Below are 18,956 nucleotides of genomic sequence, written 5' to 3' on the forward strand. Positions count from 1 at the left end.
CCCAAGTGACAGAAGGATGTTACTGTTAGGCTTGGGAACATTCCATGTCATTTTGAATGAGGAGAAGGTAGGGGAGAGAGAGGACATAAAAAGAGAACATAAAAGGAGTGCTTGAAAATGAGATGCATAAAAGCAGATTGAGTCAATTAGCCAGAAAAGAAAGATGAAGCTGGAGGAATGGAGAGACAGCCACTCCCCAGCAAAGTGCAAAGCCAAGGGGAACCATTTGGGCTGGACTGGAGCAAGTCCCCAGTCTGCCTCACTTGGATACCAGCATGCGGACAAACTCCTCATAGTTCACTTGCCCATCTCCATCTGTGTCAGCTGTTCGGATCATCTCATCCACCTCCTCATCACTCAGCTTCTCCCCCAGCCTGGTCATCACATGCCGCAGCTCAGCTGCACTGACATAACCATTGCCATCCTTGTCAAATACACGGAAGGCCTCCCGGATCTCCTCCTCGCTGTCTGTGTCCTTCATCTTCCTTGCCATCATGCCCAGGAACTCAGGGAAGTCGACTGTGCCATTGCCATCAGCATCGATCTCCCTGACCATGTCCTGGAGCTCAGCCTCCGTGGGGTTCTGACCCAGGGATCGCATGACAGTGCCCAGCTCCCGGGTAGTGATGGTGCCATCTCCATCCTTGTCAAACAGAGAGAAGGCCTCCTTGAACTCTGCAATCTGCTCCTCTGTCAGCTGGTCGGCCATGCTGGTGTGTGTGGGGGGGTGGCGTGGAGGATGGTGACAGAGATGGCTGCTCCTGAGTCTGTACTCCCAAGCTCTGGCCAGCCACTCAGCACCTGGCAGCAGGCTGGGCTCCTCTTCCCAAGCTCTGGAATGACGGGCAATCAGAGGGCGGGCTGTCTGTCTGGTTTTCTAGCCCTGGCTTGAATTTCTGGCACTTAAGAAGGAGCAGAGTCCTCCCTCACCATTGGTATGGCAATTGAACTGCCATTCACAGACTCCCCCGCCCTGCGGTTGCCTGAAGGCCGGGTCCTGTTGAGACAAGAGTCCAGAAGCAAGAACAAGGTTGGTCTGCTAACTGAGCTGACGCCAACACCTCTCTTTGTGAAAGGCAGTCAAATTTCCATCTTGACATCAAACAGAGCCTTGAGGAACCACCTTAATGATACCTTTAGCTAAGGTGTGCTAATGGCTATATTGAAAGAAATTACTTTTTTTTTTCCCTCCTTGAAATTTTCCCTTCTTCACCAATCTTCCACCTATCCCCAATCTCTACAGCTGTGTCCTTTCTTCTCCTTAGTTGAGGTTGGTTGATGGGTAAAAAGCAGAAATTGTCTCTGATGAAAAGAACTTCCCTTCCTGGTCTTTGGTTTCCAAAATCTTAGGGTACCTAAGAGGGTTTTCAGAGAAGGAAGAAAAGGTGGAAGCAGACTGTCTTCAGAATAAAGATGAACAGACAAGGATTTCCTCCAAGCTATTCATTTATTCATTCACACACATGTATTAAGGTTCTGCTATGTGCAAGCACGCTTCTAGAAGCTGGGAATTAGGCTGTGAAACAGTCCTCACAAAACTTACATTCCATCAGCAAGACAGTAGTTAGCAACTAAACTAACAAAGAACCAATACAAAATAATTTCATATTTTTCGATATATGCTATAAAGGAAATGTAAAGGGTGATGATGGAGATAACACTGGCAGGTTACTTTTATAAGTTTGGTCAAAGAAAGCCTCTCTCAGAGATGGTGCTTGAGCATGACCTGAGGGAGAAGAAGGGACTTTTCAGGCACAGAAGCTGAACAAGTGCAAAGCACAAGAGTGGGAGAGGAGTGGCATGGTCAGGGACAGAGAGAAGGCCAGGGTGGCTACATGAAGGAAGGGGAGAGTAGGGAGGATGAAGAAATGAAGAGAGGATGAAGAGACAGGGGTGGTCATCTATGACATGGTGCAAAATTCAAATTTTATTCTCATATCAATGGGGAATCCTGGAGGTTTAAGCAAGGGGAATGTCAGAGTCCATGGATGAACACTCTGGATGGAATGAAGCCAGGGCTGAAGGAAGGGGTATCTCTAAGAGGAGCCATTCTCAAACAGGAGTCAAAAGTTCATCAACATACAGACTCAGCTCTGCATCAACAGGGAAGCCTTGGAAATTAATAGCTACATAGTGAGAAGAAGCTGCTTTGACTGTGGGAATCCAAGAAAATTAGAAGTGAGAGACCAATATGGAGGCTACCCTTTATTTTGTTATGGGACAGAGGGAAAGGAATTTGAATGGGAAATAACTTTTATTTATAAATGTATGGGTTGAATTATATCTCCTCAAAATACATGTTTTAAACCCTAACCTCTGTGCTTGTGGTCATAATCCCATTTGGGAATGGGTTGTCTTTGTTGTGTTATTAGTGTAGAGTGTATCTTGATTCAATTTCTTTGGAGATAGAAAAGACATTAAACAAATAAGCAAACATTAAACAAACAAGCAAGAAACGGAAATGGGGTAAGATAGATGCTAATACATGTGGAGATCTCCAAAGAACTAGGAAGCAGAAGCTAAAGAGACAAGGACCTTCCTCCAAAGCTGACAGAAAAGATCTTCCCCTGGAGACGGTTGTCTGAATTCAGACTTCTAGCCTCCTGAACTGTGAGAAAATTAATTTCTGTTTTTAAAGCCACCCATTTGTGGTATGTCTGTTATGTTGTTGTTGTTATGTGCTGTCGAGTCAGACCCGACTCATAGCGACCCCTCCTTGGGGTGCCAAGGCAGTATCACTACGGAAGTAGATTGCCCAACCTTTCTTCTGAGGAGTGGCTAGGGAGTTTGAACCCCCAGCCTTCTGGTTAGTAGTCAAGTGCCTTAGGCATTATGCTATCAGAGCTCCTATGTCTGTTATAGCAGCACTGAATTTGGTACTAGGAGAACAGACAATTTGGTACTGAAGAGTGGGGTGCTGCTCTAACAGATGCCTAAAAGGTGGAAACAGTTTTGGAATTGGGTAGTTGGTCGAGGCTGGAAGAGTTTTAAGGTGTCTGATAGTAAAGATTGAAGTTGTCAAAGATTTCATATTACTTGGTTCCACAATCAACCAATGAAAGCAGCAGTCAAGAAATCAGATGGTGTATCGCACTGGGCAAATCTGCTGCAAAAGACCTCTTTCAAGTGCTGAAGAGCATAGATGTCTCTTTGAAGACTAAGGAGTGCCTAACTCAAGCCAAGGTATTGTTAATTGCTTCATACGCATGTGAAAACTGGACAATGAATAAGGAAGACTTAAGAAGAGTTGATGCTTTTAAGTTGGTGTTGGTGAAGAATACTGAAAGTACCATGGACTGCCAGAAGAACGAACAAATCTGTCCAGGAAGAAGTGTAGCTGGAATGCTCCTTGGAAGTGAGAATGGCCAGACTTCACCTCACCTACTTTGGTCATGTTGTTAGAAGGGACAATTCCCTGGAGAAAGATATCATGCTTAGTAAAGTGGAGGGTCAACTAAAAAGGGGAAAGCCCTCAACGACATGGATTGACACAGTGGCTACAATGATGGGCTCAGGTGTAGCAAGGATTGTGAGGCTGGCATAGGACCAGACAGTGTTTTGTTCTGTTGTCCATAGGGTCACTATGAGTAGGAGCCAACTCAACAACCCCACAACAACAACAATAGTAAGAACCTAGAATACCTTGAAGAGACTGTTCGTAGAATTATGGACATCAAAGACAATTCTGGTGAGAGCTCAGAAGGAAGTGAGAAAAACTATAGAAAAATTCTCTATTGTCTTAAAGAACACATAAGGTGTAAGAAATATGAAGGCTAAATGTGCTTCTGGTGAGGCTTTAAAAAAATGATGAACACCTGATAGGACATTGGAGAAAGAGTGATACTTTTTATGTAATAGCAAAGGACTTGTCTGAATTATGTTCAAATGTTTGTTGGAAGGTAGAACTTATAAGTGATGACATTGAATATTTAGGTGATGAGGTTTCTAAGCACAATCTTGAAAGGGCCATGTGTTTTCTCTTGCCACTTTTAGTAAAATTCAAGAGGAAAGAGATGGACTTAAAAATGAACTATGTTTATAATAATTAAACTGTGCAAAATGAAAACAAAACTTAAAATTTTGACTTGGAAAATTTTGTTGTAGAAACTAAAGACATGTGTCCGAGAATGTTCACCAAGAACATAGTTACACAATCTTTTGTTAAAGAGATTGAGACTATGAGGGGATCTAACCAGCCACCACAGCAGAAAGCACATCAGCTTTGACTGAAGGGGACAGAGAAAGAAAAAAAAGAGAGAATACTGTCTGTCACTTGGAAATCTACAGGCAGGAATAAGGCCAAAGGAGCTACATCTGTAGTCCTCCAGGAAAAGAAAAGAACCATCCCTGGAATAGCTCAGAGATCAGCAGAATTTTTGGAAGGAGTATTGAAGCAGAATTGTCTTGGTCTCAAAGGGTAGGCCCATGGCCTCTGGAGTTTTGAAGGGTGGGGCCGTGGTCTCCTGGATCTCAAAGAGTAGAGCCAGTGTCCTAGGTCTCAAAGAGCTGGATCTTTGCCAACTTTGTTCAGGAGTGTGAGGCTGCTTTTAAGGTATGCCAGGGGGATGGGGCCACCACTCAAAGCTGAAAAAGTGGGGCTCCATGGATGAAGTCACCACTCAGTTGGACTATAAGAATGGGGTTGCCCAAAGCTGAGGGAGCAGAGTTGCCATCACAATATACCTGAGAGGCGGGCTGAAGGTCAGGGCCAAGAGGCCTCCACCCAGAATCCAGAGATCATGGCCAACACCCAGAGTCTGGAAGGTAGGGCCACTGCCTAGAGGGTCTCAGAGAGGAAAGGATTATTTTCAAGACTTTAGAGCTAATGTAATTTGTTCTGCTTGATTTTCTACTTGCTTGGTACCTGTCATCCCTTCTTTCCCTCTTATTTCTCCCATTTGTAATGGAAATGTCTACTTTGGGTCTGTACCACTTTTGTATTTTGGAAACAGAGAACTTGTATTCTGGATTCAAGGATAAAGAAGATTTTGCCCCAGGATGTAATTTGGAATTGGAACTGACTTAACACTTTTGGGATGATATAATGGGATGAAAGTGTTTTACATGTGGCAAGGACATGAATTTTTGGCCAAAGGGTGGAATGGATTGAATTATGTCTTCTCAAAATATGTGTCAACTTGGCTGGCCATGATTCTCAGTGGCTTAGCAGTTATGCAATGATGTAATTTGGCAGTTATGTAATAATGCAATCACCCCATGATGTGATCAGCTAATCATTTATAAAGGGATTAGGGTGGGATATAACACCTTTAATCAGGTCACAGCCCAATCCAATGTAAAAGGAGTTTCCTTGGGGTGTAGCTTGCATCACTTTTTATATTACAAGAGAGAAAAGGAGAGAGAAGCAAGCAGGGAGAAAGGGACTTACTACCACCAAGAAAAATGATCCAGGAGCAGAGTATGTCTTTTGGACTTGGGGTTCCTGTGCTGGGAACCTCCTAGACCTAGGGGAAAATTGATGTGAAGACACATGTATCTCCAAGGAACACCAGGCCCACAGAAAGGAGATAAGGGCCTACCCCTAGAGCCAATAGAAAGAAAAAGCCTTACCTGAGAGTCAGCACTCTGAATTTGTACTTCTAGCATCCTAAACTGGTAATATAGTGCCTAAAGTACTTGACTGCTAACCAGAAGGCTGGTGGTTCAAACCCACCAGCCACTCTTCAGAAGGGAGGTTGGGCAATCTACTTCCATAGTGATACTGCCTCTTCTAGAAACCCAAGGAGGGGTTGCTATGAGTCGTGTCCTACTCAACGGCACATAACAAGAAGCATCCTAAACAATAAGAAAATAAATTTATGTTTGTTAAAGCCATCCACTTGTGGTATTTCTGTTATACAGCACTAGATAACTAAGAGAAGAGAGAATTATTTTCAAGTCTTGAGAGCTAATGTAATTTGTTCTGCTGGGTTTTTGACTTGCTTTGTGCCTGTTATCACTTCTTTCCCTCCAATTCCTCCTATTTGTGATGGAAATGTCTACCTTGTGCCTCTACTACCATTGTGCTTTGGAAACAGATTATTTGTATTCTAGATTTCATTGGCTCAGAGATGAAGAGGAATTTCGTACTAGGAAAGAATACACCTAGTCTCACCCATATTTGATTTAGGTAATTCAGAAGATGAGATTTTGAACTTGGAGTTGGTTTCAGACTTTTGCAATGATATAATGGGATATATGTGTTTTGCATGTGGCAAGGACATGAATTTTGGGGAACCAAAGGGTAAAATGTTATGGATTAAATTTATGTCCCCCCAGAATATGTGTTGTAATTCCTATCCTCTATGCTTGTGGTTATAGTCTCATTTGGGAATGGGTTGTCTTTGTTTTATTAATTAGACAGAATTTGTGTTGGGTGCATTTTGAGTTAATCTCTTTGGAGATATAAAAAGCAGTAAACTAGCAAGCAAGAAGCAGAGATGGGGTATGATAGATGCCCATGGAGATCTCCAAGGAATCAAGAAGCAGAAGCTGAAGAGACAAGGACCTTCCTCCAGGGCCAACAGAGAGAGAAGGCCTTCCCCTAGAGCCAGCACTCTGAAGTCAGATTTCCAGCCTCCTAAACTGTGAGAAAATAAATTTCTGTTATAGCAGCATTAGATGTTGTTGTTGTTGTTATGTGCCATCGAGTCAGCCCCGATTCATAGCGACCCCTCCTTGGGTTTCCGAGGCAGTATCACTATGGAAGTAGATTGCCCAACCTTCCTTCCAAGGAATGGTGGCAGGTGGGTTTGGACTGCCAGCCTTCTGGTTAGCAGAAGGTCCTAGTTTTACTGAGGAAAGAACATGACAGGATAATATCATATATATATATATATACACACACACACACACACACACATACACACACACACATATATATGTATATGTGTGTGTGTGTATATATATATATGTATATATATAGGATCTCTGGTAGCATAGTGCCTAAGGCACTTGACTGCTAAGGCTGGGATGTTGTTGTTATGTGCCACCAAGTCAGACCCAACTCATAGCGACCCCTCCTTGGGTTTCCGAGGCAGTATCACTACGGAAGTAGACTGCCCAACCTTCCTTCCAAGGAGTGGCTGGTGGGTTTGAACCACCAGCCTTCTGGTTAGCAGTCAAGTGCCTTAGGCACTATGCTACCAGAGCTCCCAGTGTTATGGTAGTTTTTGTTAAAAAAAAAAAAAAATTTTTTTTTTTTTTTTGGTTGTTTTTAAGCACTCTTGTGAATATGCCTCCTCTTCTGGGTGTTGTAAAGAAAGATATAGACCAGGATTCACTAACCTTTTTCAACAAAGGTCACTCCTGTGACCCTACTAGTATGAATGTGGCTGAGAGTGGCAATGCGACTGTCTCTCTTTTGATAGTTATACACCAGCCCTAACATTTGCTGATCTATTTACTTTTATCCCCACTATAAGTATAAACCTTAATGATGCAATATTTATGAATCCACTTAATATCCATTGAATAATTGCTGTGTGGCATGCATTGTATTAGGTATTTTCATTTACATTATCTTATGGCTCTATTTTACAGATGAGGAAAATGAGGATTAGCAAATTAGTTAAGGTTACACAACTAGTGAGTGGAAGACTTGGAACTAGAACCTAAATCTTCCAGTTTAGGAGGCACAGATATGATCCCATCTTATTTCCCTTCATAATCATCCCTCATAACTTAATCTTCTACCTTCTTATTTAGCAACTGTAAAGGAGACAAGAGAATCCTAAGAGTGGCATGCCATAAACTCCGGAACAGTGTAGAAAAACACCAAGATATGCTTGTTGATGTAGAACATATCTCCATGCCAGCTTTTCCATTGAGCGTCTCTTGTATCCAGTTGCCAATTCAATACCTCCACTTGAATGTTTAATAGACATCTTAAAAACAACAAACTCACTGGTGTTGAGTCAGATCCGACTCATAGCGACCCCTCCTTGGGTTTCCGAGGTAGTATCACTATGGAAGTAAACTGCCCAACCTTCCTTCTGAGGAGTGGCTGGTGCATTTGAAGCAGAATTTGGATTCTTAAAATTCATTCAATTGTTCAGAACAAAATATTTTTTAAAATTGTTGCTGAAAAAGGAGTTCTGGTGGCATAGTGGTTAAATATTTAGCTGCTAACCAAAAGGTTGGTGGTTGAATGTACCAGCCACTCTGTGGGAGAAAGATGAGGCAGTCTGCTTCTGTAAATATTTACAGTCTTGGAAATCCTACAGGGTAGTTCTACTGTGATGTATAGGGTCACTGTGAGTTGGAATCAACTTGATGGCAGTGGGTTTGGGTTTGTTTGTTGAAAATATACACAGCAAAACACATAATAATTCAACAATTTCTACATGTACAATTCAATGTCATTGATTACGTTCTTCAAATTGTACAGCCATTCTCAGCCTCCTTTTCTGATGTTCTTCCTCTACTAACATAAACTCACTGCCTTAAGCTTCCTATGTAACTTTTCCAGTAGCTGTTGTTAATTTGACCCCATAAAGATCTTTAAAATAACACAGTGCTCAAGGCAGACATTCTTTACTAATTAAGATAAACTGTTGTTTGGTTGCTAACCAGATGGCTGGGGTTCAAACCCACCAGCTGCTCCTTGGAAGGAAGGTTAGGCAATCTACTTCTGTAGTGATACAGCCTTGGAGACCTAAGGAGGGTTGCTATGAGTTAGATCTGACTCGATGGCAGTGCATTTGGTTTTTGGTTTTGGTTATTTGGTTTAAAGAAGACTTCAGGGAATAGTTTTGGTGTAAGACTTCAGGATGATCTCAGAGAAATAGTTTTAGGTGTAGCTAGCCTAAGGTATTTGACTGCTAACCAGAAGGCTCATGGATCAAACCCATCAGCCACTCCTTGGAAGGAAGGTTGGGCAATCTACTTCCATAGTGATACTGCCTCGGAAACCCAAGGAGGGGTCACCATGAGTCGGATCCGACTCAGTGGCAGTGCGTTTGATTTTTGGTCCAGCCTCAGTTGTTCCAGAAGTCTAGATTCCATCAGAATTTTGAACTTTGTTCTACATTTTTCTCCCTTTTGATCAGGATTCTTCTATGGAATCTTGATCAAAACACAAGATAACACGTATTTAATTCTTCCCTTTTTCTTACAGTTCATATCCAGACTTTCAACTCTACCTCTAAAATGTATCTCAACATGTCTGTTGTACCACCCTAGTCAAAGCCACCATCATCTCAAGGCTGGACCACTGCAACAGCCTCATAACTTGTCTCCCTTTTTATGTTTTAATTCAGTTCATGTTATTTCTTCAAAATCCTATAATGGCCCTCTTTCAGATTTCAGGTAAAATCCAGACTTCCTACAGGAAAATGAGTGTTTCCTGCCCTCCTCTCCATCACCACATCCTCACACCCCACCTCCACCCCTCCCAAACCTGTCATTATGCTCCAGCTATACCGACCTACTTTCTGCTCCTTAAACACTCCAGACTGATTCCAATTTTAGTGTCTTTGTAGGAGCTACACCATCTACCTGAAGTGGATGGTTCTTCCTGTCACTTTAGTTAAAAATCAAATTCACTTTCCCTGACTGTCTCTACTCTATCTCAACATTCCTATTTCATTCTCCTCTTTTATTTCCTTTGTAACTTAAACTCCTAAATTGTCTTGTTCATTTATTTGTTCACTTGGTTATTTTCTGTATCTTCCCATGGAAGTATCATAAAAGGAAGGCTGTTTCTGACTCCTTTCCTCATCATGCCCTCTGAGGACAGGCTCTATGCCTGGTAGACTTTAATCAGTATGAATGAAGCTCAGGAAAATCATAACATCATGAAAGAGCAACTTTGGTTCTACCTGCATAAGAAGGATTGCTAGGATCTTATCCTCCCTTCAGATCCTTCCCTTCTGTTTCAAAAGCCTCCATAGTATGTTTCAAATGTTTTTGCCCAAATGGCCAAGACTTCTATTTTACTCATTTTATGTTGTTTGTCATTTCCTTCTCTACTATTTTGGTGAGTGATTCTGTGGTGACTGGTGGCCTCTATATTGCCCACTAAGAGCAGCTGCTGATCCTTCACACCTCTAGACATTTGCCAGAAGGGATCATCATGACTTCTTCTCTGACCCACTCACATCTCTGCACTGAAACAAGAAAAGACTTCTCTCCTTAGCCATTGTTGTTAGGTGCTGTCGAGTTGGTTCTGACTCATAGTCACACTTTGTACAACACAATGAAACGCTGCCTGGTCTTTTGCCATCCTCACAGTCCTTACGTGTTTGAGCCCATTTTTGCAGACATGATGTCAATCCATCTCGTTAAGGGAGGGTCTTCCTATTTTTTTGCTGGTGCTCTACTTTACCAAGTATGATGTTTTTTTTCCAGGGACTGGTCCCTCCTGGTAACATGTCCAAAGTTTGTGAGATGATGTCTGACAGTCCTCTTTACTGAGGAGCAGTCTAGCTGTACTTCTACCGAGACAGAAAGAACCCTGTGGCACAGTGCTTAAGTGCTTGGTTGGTAATCTAAAGATTGGTGGTGCAAACCTACCAGCCTCTCTGAGGGAGAAAGATGCAGCAATCTGCGTCTGAAAAGATTACAGCCTTGCAAATCCTGTGGGGCAGTTTTACTTTGTCTCACAGGGTAGCTATGAGCCAGGATTGACTTGATGGCAACAGGTTTTTTCTCTCCTTAGCAGAAAGTGCAAAATGATGATCTGAAAGACATACTACTCGTATGTCAGGAAGGTCAATGTAGGAAACATGCAAAAGGCAGAATTAAAATAAAATACCTCCTCAGAATCCCCCTGACTCCCAAACACATGCTCCAGAGTAAGCATCTTGATTAGCTTGTCTCAGGCTATGTCTTCTCATCTACTCTGTAACATGATGCAAATTTAGGGTCTTTGCTCTGTGCATCAGAGTTTCCTATCAGTGACTTGCCATCGGAAAAGTCTTCCCAAAATTCCCATACATGCTTGAATTCGCAGAGGGAACCTGGCTTAAGTTGTTGTTTTGGAATATGCAATTCACAGTCTAATCCACAACAGTAATAGAGAAAAGCAGGTAGTGGACATGATGAGATAATAAAATTGTTGACTAAATATTACATGCAATTAATATAAATTTTGGCCTGAATCCAATGAGTTTCATCAGTCCCCTAGGTGCTTCTAGTGTTGTGCAATCAAGTTTTACAGACTTCTGCTTTTGGGCCAGTTGAACCAGTTGTTGTTGACTTGACTCCTGCTAACCCCACATGTGTCAGAGTAGAACTGGGCTCCGTAGGGTTGCCAGTGGCTGATTTTTCAGATGCACATTGCCAGGCCTTTCTTCTGAGGTGCCTTTGAGAGGACTCAAATCAGCTTTTTGTTTAGCAGCTGAGCTTAACTGTTGTACCACCCAGGGACTCCTGCTGTAGGGTAGTTGTTTGCAAATTTTGATGTGCATCTTATTCACCTGGAAGACTTTTTTATTTTTTTGCATAGTGCTGATACATTTTTTTAAAAATACATTTTATTGAAATATAATTATGTACAGTGAAATACACAAAACTAAAGTGACATGGGTCAATGCATACTTTTTTCCCCCCCTGCAGTGTTCCCTGCCCTCCCCTCCCACCCCTTGGTGACCAACAAAGAAAGTTTCCTCTGGAAGGCTTTTTTAAAGCAGATTGTTTGACTCTACTCCTAGAGTTTCTAATTTAGTAGATCTGAGGTAAGACCCAATAATTTGCATTTTTAACAAGTTCCCAGTTAATTGATACTGATGCTGGTGGTCTTGTGATAACACCTTGAGAAACACTGCTTTAGGATGTTTATTGTCTGTCAACCTAAAGGGTGGTGGTTTGGACCTACCCAGGGGCTCTGCAGAAGAAAAGGCTGTCCGATTGCTTCTGTACAGATTACAGCTAAGAACACATTATGGAACAGTTCTACTCTGTAATATGTGGTTGCCATATGTATGTGTATGTTTGTGTGTGTATATATGTACCAAAACCAAAAAAAAAATCTCACTGCTGTCAAGTCATTTCCGACTCATAGCAATCTCTCTTTGTGTTTCCGAGGCGGTATGTCTATGGATGTAGATTGCCCAGTCGTCCTTCTGAGGAGTAGCTGGTGGGTTTGAACCTCCAGACTTCTGGTTAGCAGTCAGATGCTTTGGGACTATGCAGCCAGAGCTCATGTATATATATACATACATACATCAAAACTGGTATGTGGCTAACAATGGTACTTGTACTGTGTACCCGGTATTGACCAGTTGTTTTCTGCTGCTGCTTCCTGATTTTCAAAGCTAGGATTAACCTGATAATAAATATGTCTTACTTTATATTCACATTTATACTGACCATGGGGCAAAAGGGGAAAATAACATTTTGGTAATCTTCATTGCTAGGAAAGGATCTTTTCAAAAAGGAGGGCATTTTACTCTGGGAACCAGGGGTCCTGAACCTTCCTTTCCTACCTTCTTCCAGCTGAGCCTTGACTAAAGACTGTTCCAGAATGGGGGCACTACCAAACTCTTTGAATGAGTTTTGATCAGTCTGTGTGAATCATCAGGATTCATACACAGCTGAGTCCTGGGTTGGGCTGGAGTTTTAAGTTCAGGGAGGAGACAATTAGGATCACGACTGTGATTAGTTTAATTGAAATCTGATAAATAACCAGATAGATCATCATTTAGGTGGTTGTCATGAAAATGCCTCTCCTAAAGCTCATGGAGTCATTTATTACATGTTTCTTCTTGCTTGGTCACAAAGTAGAAGGATGGTTCACTTTTATGATTTAAGGCCTCACCTGCAGAAAGAAGCCTGACAGGTGCCAAGAGGGCCAAACAATTGTATGCTTCTGAGAAATTCTTGGGTCTTCTTGGGTTGCTGTGTTATGTCAGGTTCCATTTTTTTCCACTAAGTGGTTGGTTTATTAAGTCAGCCTCCAGGGGCACCCCACCCTCATTGCTGAGGTTGCTTTTTAAGTGTGATCAAGTTTGTTAGCTGCCTCAACTGCAGAAGTCAGCTCCTTAAGTTACCTTAAGCCCTCAAATTAATGCATTTATGTAAATGGAAACATAAGGGATGTAAAAGCATTTAATTCTGAGAGCAAGCTTGATTAAATCAGCATTAAGTTTATCTCCCAAAGCAAAAGCAAATTAGTAATAAGTCTCACGATGAAAGTAGCCAGACAAGCAAAAATCTATTCTTAGACTTCCTGCCTTTCTGGGGAAATAGCTATTTCTTATGTTACATACCACAGATAAGGAGCTCTAGTAGCACAGTGGTTACAGCATTTGGCTGCTAACCTAAAGATTGGCAGTTCAAACCCACCAGCTGCTCTGCAGAAGAAAGATGAGGCAGCCTGCTTCCATAAATATTCACAGCCTTGGAAACCTAATGGGGGTCGCTATGAGTCAGAATTGACTCAATGACAGTGAGTTTGGTTTAATTTTTGTTATACTGCAGATGGGTAACTTTTCTCAGTAGCATCTCACAAGCTCACTCATTGCTTCCTCCTCTACTATAGGGGAAGGAGCCCTGGTGGCATAGTGGTTAAGTGCCTGGCTGCTAACCTAAATGTTGGTTCGAATCCACCAGCCTCCCTATGGGAGAAAGATATGGCAGTCTGCTCCATAAAGATTACACTCTTGGAAACCCTATGGGGAGTTCTACTCAGTTCTTTATCTGTAGGGTTGCTATGAGTCAGAATCAATTCAACATCAACTCAACAGTAACAGGTTTGGGTTTTTTTTTTTTTGGTACTGCAGGGGAATGGTAGGTAGTAGTGAATTAAGGGGTTTTGGGGTAGTGTTGAGGCGAAAAGGGGGAGGGGGGGAAGGCAGAGGAAAACAGAGGGGTAGAAAGTGTGCTGATTCTGGCAGGCTTTTGTGTGATCTGCTAGCCTTCCAGACATGATCTGAGATATATATATTTTTTAAATTAGCAAACAGAAAATATTAAATGGGCTGATATTACAGAGACATTAGGACCACTTGCCACAAAATATTTTTATACAAAGATGCACTTGGTAATTGGCTAAGTAGGATAGAATGTTACTTTAAGCTCCCATACACATAGGGGTATGATAATTATTATCAAGAGAACAAGTTGAAAGGCTCTGACGGATGTAGGACTCATTAAGTGGCAGGAAAAGCTTTTGTTCTAAGTTCCCAGCCTTTAAAGTTTATGATGAAAATCTTAGCATTAAATACAAGAAGGTTGTGGCTCACATTGTGTGAACATATATTTCTACTGGTAAAGTAAGAAGGAGGTGTGGAGAAAGCAGGAAGGTTTAGTGAGCGATTTTAAGGAAGCAGATTAGGTAAAGTGCAATTCAGTTTTTTTTTTTTTTTTTACCAGAGTCAGCTTTAGAGGTCATTTACTCCAAGGTTTTAAAACTATGTTCATTTAAACACTTGGATTCTGCAGAGGTCTTCCAGGGGCTGCACAAGAGGCTAAAGAAGGCGAGGAGGAGGGTCCCAGGCTGCCTCACCTTCTTCCTTCCTCCCTTCACTAACAAGTACAGCTCTGCTTTTAACTACTTCATAGATATCGGGCAAGTTGCAACTCTCATGGCTCAGGTCCTCAACTATAAAATGGGCACAATAATAACACTTGGCCCATAGGATAACATGAGTAATTCCTACATGAAAAGACTCAGAAGAGTATCTGGAACATAGGTAGAGCTCAATAAATGTTCATTATTATTTTATTATATTAAAAAAAAACAAAAAACAAAAAAAAAACACCTCACTGCCATTGAGTAGATTCTGACTCATAGTGACCTACATTGGGTTTCTGAGGCAGTAATCTTTACGGAAGTAGATTGCCCTATCTTCCTTCCATGGAACTGCTGGTGTGTTTGAACCACGAACCTCCTGACAGTCAAATGCCTTAGGCACTATGCCACCAGAACTCCTTTTTATTATATTAGTTAATAAAATATCATTTGAAAAGTGATTTTCACTGCTAAAGAAATATTGAAACTACCATTTGGCCCAAACCCTACATTTCACAGATGAAGACATTGTAACCCAAAGTATTTAAGCAGTTACCTAAGATTATACACAAAGAGGACCTGACTTGGAGTCAGGAGACTCTTCAGCTAAACCTACTTTTGCCACTCACTATCTAGTTGCATGGGAGCTCTGGTAGCATAGTGCCTAAGGCACTTGACTGCTAACCAGAAGGCTGGCAGTTCAAACCCACTAGCCACTCCTCGGAAGGAAGATGGGGCAATCTACTTCCATAGTGATACTGCCTCGGAAACCCAAGGAGGGGTCGCTATGAGTCCAGTCTGACTCGACTGCACATAACAACAATAACAACATCTAGTTGCATAAGAGGCATGGTGGTGCAGTGGGGAAGCACTTGGTTGCTCATCAAAAGGTCATTCATTTGAACTCACCAGTTACTACCCAGGAGAAAGATGTGGTAATCTGTTTCCATAAAGATTACAGTGTTGGAAACCTTGTGGGACAGTTCTACTCTTTCCTATAGGGTGACGATGTCAGAATTGACTCTATAGCAATTTTTTTTTTTTTTAAATCTAGTTGTATAATCTTGGGTAAATGCTTAAATACTTTGGATTACAACGTACTATTCAGCTATGGTAGTCAAAATAGCTTGGTATTGGTACAACGACAGACACATAGACCAGTGGAACATAATTGAGAATCCAGAAACAGATTCATCCACCTATGGGCAACTGATCTTTGATAAAAGGCTGAAACCCATTAAATGGGGAAGAGATAGTCTCTTTAACAAATGGCACTGGCAAAACTGGATATCCCTTTGCAGAAAAATGAAACCATATCCATATCTCTCACTATATATAAAAATTAACTCAAGATGGATCAAAGACATAAATGTAAAACTTAAAATTATAAAGTTCATCAAATAAAAAATAGGGGCAAACTTAGGGACCCTAATATGTGGCATTATTAGATTACCAAACATAAGTAAAATGCACAAAGAGCAGAAGATAAACTAGATAACAAAGACATTCTGAAAATTAAACATTTATGTGCATCAAAAGACATGTCTCCAAAAGAGTAAAAAGAGAACCTATAGACTGGGAACAAAATGTTTGGCAACAATATATCTGACAATGGACTTATCTCTAAAATGTATAGAAAACTTCAGCACCTCAACATCAAAAGGACAAACAATCCAATTGAAAAATGGGAAGAGGATGGGAACAGGTATCTCAACAAAGAAGACATTCAGGTGGCAAAAAAAACACATGAAGAAATACTTGTGACCGTTAGCTATTAGAGAAATGCAAATCACAACAAGGAGATACCATTTCACCTCAGCAATAATTGCTAAGTTCAAAAAGACAGAAAACAACAAATGTTGGTGAGGGTGTGGAGAGACTGGAACTCTCATATGCTGCTGGCAGGACTGTAAAATGGTACCCACTGTGAAAAACCATATGGTACTGCCTTTAAAAGTTGAAAATAAAAGTACCATTTAATCTAGCAATTCCATTACTAGGTATACATCCTAAAGAGAGCTGGGACACAAATAGATATATGCAAACTCATGTTCATAACAGTACTATTTACAGTAGCAAAGAGATAGAAATAACTTACATGCCTCTCAGTAGATGAATGGATAACCAACCTATGGTGCATTCACACAATGGTATATTAAGCAACATTAAAGAATAATGAAGAATCCATGAATCACCTCATACATGGATGAACTTGGAGGACATTATACTGAGTGAAATAAGTCAATCACAAAATAACAAATTTTGTATAAGTCCATTATTATTAAAAAAAAAAAAAAAGTCAAGGAAAGGTTTACACATGGAAGGAACTTTCTTTGGTGGTTACCAGTGATGGGAGGGGAGAGGAGAGAAATTTGCTAAATAAGTAGGAGACACATATTGATTTGGGTGAAGGAAAAGGGAATATACCAAAATCAGGTGATCAGAACAGTATCACTAAGGAAAAGGAAGACACAGATAGGTGCACAAGAGGTATACATAAAAAAGGTAGCCCATTATATAGACAATAGTGCATTATCAGTAATAACAAACTTTAATTTACAGGTGGGTATGTAGGTAGACCCATGGAAGCAGCAGTTAAGAAATCAGATGTCAGATTGCACTGCACAAATCTTATACAAAAGACCTCTTTGAAGTGTTAAAAAGCAAAGATGTGACTTTGAAGACTAAGGTGAGACCAATCCAAACAACTGTATTTTCAATCACCTCATACACATGTGAAATCTGGACAATGAATAAGGAAAACTGAAGAAGAGTTGAAGTCTTTGAACTGAGGTATTGATGAAGAATACTGAAAATACCATGGATTTCCAGAAGAAGGAACAAATCTGTCCTGGAAGATGTGCAGCTAGAAAAGACCTTCTTCAACAAAGAAAAGAGAAACCAATTGACACAGATATAGAAGGTAATCCTGGAGCCCTGAGCTTTGAAAGGAAGGATACAGATGTAGATTAAATACCACTAGTAGAAGAACCTGAATGAAAACAGTGAATAAAGAGACAAATGGAACTGTGGACTCTCAATGATCCTGACAGCACGGACAGTTTAAATATTTCCAAGTGGTGTTAAAAACCAAAACTCACTGCCATTGAGTCAAATCCAACTCATAGAAACCCCCCTTGGTTTTCCAAGTCTCTAAATCTTTACAGAAGTAGGTAGTCCCATCTTCCTTCCACAGAGCAGCTGGTGGGTTCATCTGGTTAGCAGCCAATGCCTCATTCACTACACCACCAGAGCTCCACTACATCACCAGAATGGTGTTTGAACCTGAGAACTAACCTAAAAATCAGCCATACTCACCAAGGGCTGGATGGACAACAGCACAGACGGCTGACAACTAAAAAGAGAAAATGCAAAGAAGGAGACAAACTGAGATGTGGACTTTTGGCTGTCCAGAGGGCACAGACATTTTGAATGTTTACAAGTGGTGCAGCCACATTGGATATTTAAATTGTCAGTGTTCCCATTCAGATCCCAGGGACCTAAGAATATATCAAGAATAGGCTCCACTTGCTGAGGACAGCACAGACATACTGGAGGCAGATGACTGGAAAGGAGACTGGTGGTGAGTGAGTAAGTGCTGCCAATTAGTGAACAAAGGAGCACAGTATCCTGTTTACTCAGATATATTAAAAAACAAAACAAAACAAACAAACAAACAAAAAAACAAATACCTTGGGGGACTCACTCCAATGTACAACCACAAATTAAATATAAATGCAACAATGTCACAATGCCTCAGATACAACAGACCATCACAGTGGACAAAGCAAGATACAAGGGACCAGGATACAGACCCAGAAAACATCCCCAAGGAAGACGCAGCATTGGAACTCCCAGATAAGGAATTCAAAAGAATTATATTTAAGTACCTTCAACAAATTGAGAGACAGATCAAGAAAAACTGTGACAAAATTAAGGAAAACTCAGACAAAACCCTAGAGCAATTTTGGAAGACAATACAAGGAAAAAAATGTCAAAATAAATGAAAAATTAGAAATGATTCAAAAGTTACAAATAGAAATTCAGAAGATTAATACTAAAATTTCAGAAATAGCTAACACATTGAGTGGGCAAAGGAGTAGAATTGAATCAATGGAAGACAGAATTAGTGAGACTGAAGGCAAATACCTCAATACTACTTTGGTAAGGGATCAAACAGAAAAAAAGATCTAAGCAAAACAAAGCATAAGATTCATGTGAGATACCATCAAGAGGAATAACCTACATGTTATTGGAATTCCAGCACAGGAAAAAACAAATAAAACCACAGAGAAAATAATCAAAGATTTGTTGGGAGATAATTTCCCTGATAAGATGAAAGATGAGAATATATCCATTCCAGAAGTCCAATAAACCCCAAACAGGATAGACCCCAAAAGAAAATCACCAAGACATATCATCATCAAACTCACCAAAACCAAAGACAAAAAATCTTGAAAGCAGCATGGGAAGAACAAAAGGTTACCTACAAAGGGCAACC

At 40.8% G+C, this 18,956-nt stretch overlaps 1 protein-coding gene across 1 annotated transcript; it reads right to left on the minus strand.

The window, feature by feature from the left end:
• Positions 1-259: 259 nt before the first annotated feature.
• On the minus strand, positions 260-709 carry LOC103192465 (calmodulin-alpha). Its single transcript, XM_007935460.1, has one exon. The coding sequence runs from the start codon at positions 707-709 to the stop codon at positions 260-262; it is 450 nt and encodes a 149-aa protein (XP_007933651.1).
• Positions 710-18,956: the final 18,247 nt, after the last annotated feature.

Source organism: Orycteropus afer, unplaced genomic scaffold (assembly GCF_000298275.1).
Source record: "Orycteropus afer afer isolate SDZICR_OR568_19922 unplaced genomic scaffold, OryAfe1.0 scaffold00028, whole genome shotgun sequence".
Classification (NCBI taxonomy): Eukaryota; Metazoa; Chordata; class Mammalia; order Tubulidentata; family Orycteropodidae; genus Orycteropus; species Orycteropus afer.

Coding starts and splice junctions, on each gene's coding strand:
- LOC103192465 (XM_007935460.1), bottom strand. CDS start 709: ATGGCCGACCAGCTGACAGAGGAGCAGATTGCAGAGTTCAAGGAGGCC.